The following is a 9,017-nucleotide window of genomic DNA, read 5'->3' as shown; positions in this document are numbered from 1 at the left end:
GCTACATATATAAAAAATGAAGAATCCATTAATAACTAGATAAAGTCCAAAGTGTTTTTATAAACATAATTGGTAATAAAAAATAACTATTATCATTTACATCCCAAAATCGACCTAAAGTGAGAAATACATATCTAATAACTCTCTTTGAAATATGTATAGCTATGTTCCAAGTTGAATGTCATGTCTTAGTTCATTATTAGTGTGAAGTTACATTTTTTGACACAATAATCAAGATACGACTTGCCTTATATTAATATAAATGTTAGTAAAACATAAGAAAATTATGTACCAGATCAAACTAATTTTAAATAAATGATTTGAAAAGAAAGAGAAGTTTTTTTTTTTTTGAGGAAAACCACCATGTCACATTAATATTACCACTTGGAGATTACAACACGCGTGGCCCGTCTTTGGAAAAGCCCAGAAGACAGCACACCCTGGAAACATGCACAAAGGACCCATAGGAAATGGAAAATTACATCGAAACCCCTAGATCCTTGAGCACAACCAGACGAACTCCTCCTCCGAATCTTCACCGTCGCCGGCGAAAGGGGAGAAGAAGAAACCTCCCGAACTCTGAGAGGATACCATTGGAGATCTGCTCCTTTGTGGACCTCGAAAGTGGACTGCCGTCGGCAGCGCCTTCGACATTGGGGCTTGTCGGCCGGGGAAATCCCGTCACCTCTCAGAGCTTGGCTCCCCTTCTTCCAACCGAAGCCATCGGGGAAGAAAGACGAAGCCACAGCCATCACGTCCACGTCCCTGCTCCAGGGAAGCAGCCCTCCGGACGAGGTCAGCGCTCGACGCCGACCACCTCCTGCACAAATCTCACCTGGATCCCGAGCGGAAGCGGAGTCACGCCACCACGGGAGCAGCAACCCAGCGAGAACAAAAGACCTCCGCGACTTTGCCGTAGCTGCAACGACGCCGCCGCCAGGTAGACGAGCTCGCACGCCTTGACACGGAATCAAGACCGCGAGCACCTTATTCGTCGCCGCCGAGACACCGACGGCACGCACACCTAATCCACATCTATATACACGCCGAGATCGAAGATCCGGGGTTCCCCCACTCTCCCGCCGCCGGAACGGCCGACGGAGAGAAGAGGAACCCGCGGCCTCGCCGGCGGTATGAAGGGGAAAGTGAGTCGCCTCCGGTTCGCCTCTCTCTATACTGTAGAGATAAGGGAGAGGAGAAGAGGATGTCGTTGGTTAGCGGCGTAAAAAAAGAAAGAGAAGTTTGTTAGGGTGTGATGTGTTTTGGAACCAAGGTGGTAAAAAAGTATGAAATATCAATGCATATAAACCAATATAATTAATATAATCACATGCAATAATTCACTTTTATAGATACTATAGAACCGTATTATGTCGTACATCATAGAGTGGACGTTATGTTTTTTTAAAGGATTATAATTCCAACAAAATGTGGATACCCTTGAAACTATAAATTTAAATTACAACATTTTAATACATTAAAAGCGATGCCCTTGCATTTGCAAGGGCTACTGTGCTAGTTTTTTTCTAAAAAAGCAACACAAGTGACAGAGCTGATAAATTTTGGTCACTACTGGTCTCGCGCCTTCACCACTCCACCTCCCTGAACGATTCCCTGCATTGTTTACCTCTTTCCACGGAGATCGCTCTGTGCAGCATCATAAAAACCCCAACTCCCACTTCCATCCCACTTCAACGCAACACCACTCACCCTCCTCTCGCTCATCACTCTCCCAACCAACTCCACCACACCCTAGTATCAGCGGGCAGCCATGGGCGGCGCCACGGAGGATTGCTCCTCCGGCTCCGAGACCACCACGTCGTGCTCCGCGGAGGTCCAGGCCTCGCCGCCGTCCACCACCGCGTCGTCGTCCAACTCCAAGACGAATAAGCGGGCGCGCAACGACGGTCGTCACCCGACGTACCGCGGGGTGCGCATGCGGAGCTGGGGCAAGTGGGTGTCGGAGATCCGGGAGCCCCGCAAGAAGTCCCGCATCTGGCTGGGCACCTTCGCCACCGCGGAGATGGCGGCGCGCGCGCACGACGTGGCCGCGCTGGCCATCAAGGGCCGCGCCGCGCACCTCAACTTCCCGGACCTCGCCCACGAGCTGCCGCGGCCCGCCACCGCCGCCCCCAAGGACGTCCAGGCGGCCGCTGCGCTCGCCGCGTCCGCCGACTTCCCGGCCTCCGCCAATGCCGGCGCCGCAGCCGTCAAGAGCCCCGACGGCCCGGAACCGGAAGCCAGCGCGGCCGACTCCGCCTCGCCGCCGCCGCCGGAGCCGGACGCCGGCGACGACGCGCTGTTCGACCTCCCCGACCTGCTCTTCGACCTCCGACAGTGCCCTCCGTCCTGCCAGCTATCATGCGCTTCTTCGTGGGAGGAAGACGACGTAGCTTTCGCCGGCACCGCCGCCGGCGCGAGCGTGTTCCGCCTCGAGGAGCCGCTGCAGTGGGAATACTAAAACCAGCGTCATCAATCAATCAAACAAACTGTGCCGCTTCCAGCCTCCGGCCCGCCGCATGTACGCTGGCTGGTAGGAGGGCCTCATTTCATATCCACATTGGACCAGAAATCGTGGTGAAACCATTAAGAAATGAACCAAGACCTGCCGGCGTCGTCCGCGCGCTTTGCTACATTTAGGAAGCAGACCATGTACAAAATTAGTAGCTTTTGCTGCCTTTATCGTAGGAGTATTTGCTTTGCTTGGATTGTGGGGCAAGAATATGCTGTGTGCAACAACAATTAACAGCGGCGCATCTCCTTTTGTTCGTCCCATCGTTTCCTTTCTTCTTTAGGCGCTGCTACTGCTAGTGGTGCTAAATAAAGGCGATCGATCGATCGGCCGGGATTTGATGGACTAAACGCGACACGAAATGCTTTAGCTAAAGATGAAGCTTTTAAATTACAGCGATATTCGCCCGGCCGGCTGGTTAGCTAGTCGCCCCCTTTCACTCCACTGATCAGGCACAGTGACCCGGCGGTAATCATGCAGATGTGCTAGTGACGAGAGACTGGCCGGCCAGGTGGGCGAGGGGCGATGGCGACGGGCGACTGTGCGAAAAGCGGCGGCTTGCGCGGCCGCTGCCCTGTATCGCGCGATCTGTCGCCATCGTCTCTGGCCCCGGCGAGAGCGTGCGCCGCTCGGCGGTGGAGTGTTTTTGGCTGGACGCGTGGTTTCGTCGGGAGACCGTTGGCAGCGATCGTCGGCGACGACCGTGGCGCATGGGACGGACAGCGGAGTGGTTGAGCGCGCGCGCGGTAGATGGAGATGCATGGCTCCGTGTCCTGCCGTCGTACCGCGAGGATAAGGCGAGTCGCCGATACTCCTCGTCGCCGTGCGAGTTATTGCCCGCTGCGCAGTGACGACGGCTTCGTGGAGGACAGCGCGTGCATGCGCAGGAGGCAGCCAGCCAGAGCCCAGAGGTCGTGGAATATAGCTGTACAAGCGTGAGGTGGATGCACGAGAGCGCTGCCACGGACGGACGGACGCGATGGGTGATGGCTGCGGCGTACGACTCGGTACTGCTAACCTCTACTCTATTGTCTATTCTAGCTGGAAGTTGCTTGATGGATCGGTCAGCACTCTGGAGAAGACCAAGCTATAGCTTGGAGGACTGGATCCTCGTTTTAGGGGTTAAACTCCGGCAGTTGCTAGCAACGTGTTCCCTCGAGCATCTAGTTTATTACTTCGCCATGTACGGATCGTGTGTAGTTTATAGCTTCGTGTTCAATCGTGGCAAGTGCCGAGTTGCCTGGAGCTGGTCCAGCTACAATATGGTCAACTTTGTTACCCAATGCGATAATTTGTATGTGCCGCGTTGATCTTGTCCATAGTTCAACATTATTTCGTGCAAGTGTGTGTACTACTACTCACCCGTTACACTATTCTAGGGTTTAGCCAATACATACATATTGGCGATTTAACGAGCAGGCCCGGCCTGACGGGATTTTGTATCCGTGGATCTGTGTATTTAGTATTGGGGTTTTTCTGGCCTAGCCGCGCTTGACCTACCCCGAGAAATGCCTATGTACGGGTAAAGTCGGATTTTATAAAGTTTGACCTCATATATAGAGAAAATATCAATGTCTATGACGCCATATAACATGAATATATTTTGCGATGATTCTAGTAAGATTCATTTAATATAGTAATGTGGATACCTAAATTATTAATTTATATTTTGTTAGACTTTACAAAGTTTAACTTGGACTAATTAAAATCATAAGACATGTACAATAAACACTAAGGGCTTGTTTGATTTAAAATATTTACGTAAGAAATTTGTAGGATTAAACCATAGAAACTCTTCTTATGATGGTTGTGTGATTTGTAGGATAGATTCCCATAAAAACTTTTTCTAAGCAATCATTTGCACTAGAATTTGTAGGAAATCAAACATCCACGCATACCTCTTTTTAAGAATCCTTTGTTTTCCCTGGGATAGAATCAAACAAAATTTGATTTATATGAATTTCTATAGAATTGTAGTCATCATGCCATTGTAATCCTACGTATTTCACTTTCGTGCATCGAATAGGCCAAGGAGTGCTACTATTCTATGTGAACATTGTTCGGTGTATGTACTGCTACGATGATTAATTACCTTATTGTATGAATGTGGTAGTGTTCAAGGTCATGCCCCCTCTTGCCCCATCCTCCGTTTAAATGTATATTTCTAGTTTGAAATCATCACATGATCGTGAGTCACCGGGTCCTAAGCTAAGCCCAGTAATGTTGTTCTGGAAAAATTAAATGAAAACAATTAAAACTCAGGTCTTCACAGCAATTGATACATGCAAGCCAGGTGTATTACTAGCTACTCCATTATGATATTCTCTACTTTTGTTTCTCTGCGTAATATAATAATTCTTAAATACTACGTAAGTTACAAAACCAAGTTTTATTTGAATTTTAAAGGTGTTGCGTCAGTGGTAACGTATAAAAAAAGAGTTTATGGCCCATAAGAATCAAATGTAGCAAAAACCCACTCTTGCAATTAAACCCATAAGGATAGCTTTTTTCATTATTTCAAGAGCTTGCAGTAAGCATCGAAAAAATGTGACATGCTAGCAAGCATGCAAGAAACAACAAAGCCAAAAAAATTGAACATCTAGCAATCCCCAAAAGCTAAGCTTGACACATTATTTTTGAGAAACTGAGGAAACAAAAGACTAAAACCTTCCAACTATATCAAAGAAAAACCAAACAATTTTTTTTGCAGGTTGCCCCCCCTCAAAAGAGCTTTTAAAAAACCATATATCTACGCTTAAAACCTTGTTTCATAGGTTCATGTACTCATTTCCATAAGTACCATAAGTTCCCAAATTGAAATGGTGCGTCAGCCTTTTATATTATTCCTTGGAATGTTCTCCATATACTTCTTGTGAAAGAATTATAATTTTATATTTTCTTCCTTCATATGAACCATGGCACCTAAAACTTTTAAGAGGACATGAAAAATAGCATTTCACATCCATAATAATAATATCCACATGGAAATATCTATTCTATCAAAGCCTTGTTTAGTGTAGGAATCAAAAAGTTGTAAATTTAAATAACATTACCAAGATCACATAAGAGAATTGCATGTAAAATGATAAATACTATTTTTTATGATGGGTTTGCATGCATCTAACAAATTTTTATTAATATATTTTTGAAAAAAATCCTATTTGGAAGCATTAACTACTTCTGAACGCCTTTGTAACACAACAATAATTTCAAGTAAGGTACAATCATCAAAGTCAACAACAAGACCTAAAGGACTACCATCCATATTAATAGAATAAACTTATTTTGTAGCACAAGAATTAACCTTAGTAATACTAGAGCTCACTAACATACTAAGAGTTTTATGCGTTTTGTTATAACTTCATAAAAACAAATTATTGCCTCTTCAAGTGCTCCTTGAGTTTGAATAAACATTTTAATGTAAAATACATCTCTAGATAAAATTTCTACTGTCTAAAACATAACATTATTTTTTTAATGACAATGTTGACCATTTGGAAAAGGAAGATCTTTCACTTGGTCAAACATGCAGCAAAACCCTCTATGGAGCATCTTGAGTGGTTCTTCACTGGTGCCAACTAGATTTCTACCTATACAAATACTTATGTTCACCCTTTAGTAAAACTAACCTCAGATTATTTTCCTCTTGTGGTCAGTGTTGATATGATTATTCCCAACGCTATTTTTTTCAGGTTTGATAATTTTGGATTGAACAACCGGGCTTCTTTGATTGTGTGAAGGAAGTGTGGCCTAAAGAGACTCAGGCGGTTTCAACAACACGTGTTTTGTCAAAAAAAAAAATCAAAGCTCTTCGATCTTTTTTTAAAGAAATGGAGACTGACATTGTCCAATCTTAAGTTGCTCATTGCCAAATGTAATATGGAGATTTTCTTCTGTGATGAATTAGAGGATGAGAGTGATTTGTTTGCACCTGAACCTAATTTCAGGAAAATAGTTAAGTTGCATTATGAGAAGCTTCTTAGATTCGGCAATTGTATTGGAAAAAACGGTGTACCATTAGAAGTGGATCAATCTTTGTGAAGAGAATTCGAAATTATTCCATGCAAAGAAGACAAAGAGGTAGGGTGCAAATGTTATTTGTATATTCAATTTCCTGATGGGAATGTTGTGCATGTTCATGATGAGCTTGTTATTGTGGCATGGTCTTGTTATAAGGAAAGGCTAGGAACATCTAATGGAATATCTTTGTAATTTCAATTGGGTAGAATTATGCAGTAGGTGGATGGGTTGGATGAATTGGTTGCCCGTTTTTGTACTGAACAGATGGGTGACTTAGTTAATTGCACACATGTGGGCAAAGCTCCTGGTTCGGATGGCTTAAGTTGTTTATTTCTAAAGAAGTGTTGGGGAATTGTAAAAAAGAGTGTGTATGCTCCAGCAAATGATTTTTACCATGGTGTACGTGGTGTCACTTCAGAATATCAATTCTTCTTTTATTATTCTAGTGTTGTGTAAGTTTTCTATTGAGAAGATCAATGACATCACAACCTTCTCATTGACAAATGTATGTTTTAAGTTTCTGGACAATATGGTTGCAGATAGATTCCAGAAGAAGATAATTTCTTGTGTTCATAAAAACCAGTGTGGGTTCACTAAGAGTACAACCATCCATGACAGTTTATCTTGGTATTTTAAATACTTGCATCATTGTAAATCTTATGGGAGAAAGGTGGTTGTTCTTAAGGTTTATTTTGAAAATGTGTATGATACAATAGAGCATGAAGGGATTTATCAAATTTTGAGGAAGAAAGTTTTACTAGAGAAATTCATTGCATGTGTGAAGCAAATTCTTGAGTCTCGTACCTCTCCTATGTTGGTAAATGGTGTTCCTGGGAGAAAATATAAAGGGAGGAGAGGTGTAAGGAAAGGGGAATCCCCTGCCTTCCCCCTTGTTTTTGTTCTTGGTGTTGACCTTCTTCAAGATGTTTAAATGAGCTTAGATAGAGTGGGGCAATCAATTTACCAATTGATGTTGGTGATTTTAATTTCCCTGTCATTCAATATGTTGATGACACACTAAGTTTCCATGGAGGCAGAATATTCTCAATTGGAGGTTTGACGAAAGCTTTGGAGGATTTTGGTTTGTCTACATGGCTTAAGGTCAATTTTCAAAAATCTTGTATGTTGCCAATTAACATTTTGGATGAGGAGGTGAATGGATTGGTTGCTGCATTTGGGTGTCAAGTTGGCTCTTTTCCTTTACTTACTTGGGGTTACAAATGGGTACAACCATACCACCAATCATTGATCTTACTTCTATTATGGATAGATTGGAAAGGATGTTGACTGTCAATTCAAGTTTTATTGCTTATGGAGGAAGGCTGCAACTTATTAGATCTTGTTTGAGTTCCATGCCAATTTTATTTTGTGTTACCTCTCCATTACCAAAGGTATAATTAAGCAGATCAACATAATTATTAGGCAGTGCCTCTGGAGGAAAAAAGTGCCCCATTCAAAGGGCCAGTCCTTAGCAAATTGGGACATGATTGGTAAACCAAGGAACAATCTGGTTTGGGTATTCTAAATTTTAAAAAGCAGAATGAAAAGCTAAACACATACATGCATTTTTCACAGAGCCGATGTGGAGATACTACCCTAGTAAAATTAGTGTGGACATACTAACCTGACGGAGTGCCCCAAGTGGCTAATTCATATGGATTTTTTTATGGAAGGACATAATGAAGCTTGTGGAATCTTATAGGTTTGTGTGTACTGGGGGGACACAACTCTTTTCTGGACGGATAACGAGAATGGTAACGCAATGCAGAGAGATTTCTCGCGGCTCTTCTCCTTTGCGTTGGATACAAATTTTCTAGCCCGACAAGTAGCTCCTGCCGAGGATATATCACAACTTTTTCCGAGTCCTCTATTACCCCAAGCATATCAGACGTTTCAACAGATGGAGATGACCCTTGTGTTGTTGCAGATCATTGCTGATTTTGAGAGGTGGTGACAAGTAAAATATATAAGTGAATATACGACCTGGCTCGCTATAAGTGGTCTTTCCTACAGCAGACACTCAGGATGAAAGGTTTTTCTCCAGAGTGGCGCGCTCTAATAAATAATTTTGTGTATGGAGGTAGTGTTGCAATCCGGGTTAATGATGACACCAGCCACTATTTCCAAACACGAAAAGGGTTACGCCAAGGGGATCCGTTATCACCGATGTTGTTTAACATTATAGCGGATATGCTGGCTATACTCATAGAGCGGGCCAAGGCTGGTGGCCAGATTGAAGGAGTGATTCCACATCTGGTTGATGGTGGTTTATCTATACTTCAATATGCCGACGATACAATTCTGTTTATGGATCATGATCTTGAAAAAGCTCAAAATCTGAAATTAATTTTGGCGGCTTTTGAGCAGGTTGTCGGGATTGAAAATCAATTTCCATAAAAGTGAATTGTTCTATTTCGGTGATGCCCAAAACGATACGGCTTCGTATACAGAGTTGTTTGGTTGTGAGCAAGGCCAATTTCCTATT

The 9,017-nt window shown here is 43.6% G+C and overlaps 1 protein-coding gene across 1 annotated transcript; it reads left to right on the top strand.

Moving 5' to 3' along the window:
- The first annotated feature begins 1,771 nt into the window (after positions 1-1,771).
- On the top strand, positions 1,772-2,461 carry LOC124690223 (ethylene-responsive transcription factor ERF039-like). Its single transcript, XM_047223637.1, has one exon. The coding sequence runs from the start codon at positions 1,772-1,774 to the stop codon at positions 2,459-2,461; it is 690 nt and encodes a 229-aa protein (XP_047079593.1).
- The last annotated feature ends 6,556 nt before the right edge of the window (positions 2,462-9,017 follow it).

The sequence above is a fragment of the Lolium rigidum genome, chromosome 2 (genome assembly GCF_022539505.1).
Source record: "Lolium rigidum isolate FL_2022 chromosome 2, APGP_CSIRO_Lrig_0.1, whole genome shotgun sequence".
Lineage (NCBI taxonomy): Eukaryota > Viridiplantae > Streptophyta > Magnoliopsida > Poales > Poaceae > Lolium > Lolium rigidum.
The sequence above is the reverse complement of the archived record's forward strand: the minus strand, read 5'-3'. Positions and strand labels throughout refer to the sequence as shown.

Coding starts and splice junctions, on each gene's coding strand:
- LOC124690223 (XM_047223637.1), top strand. CDS start 1,772: ATGGGCGGCGCCACGGAGGATTGCTCCTCCGGCTCCGAGACCACCACG.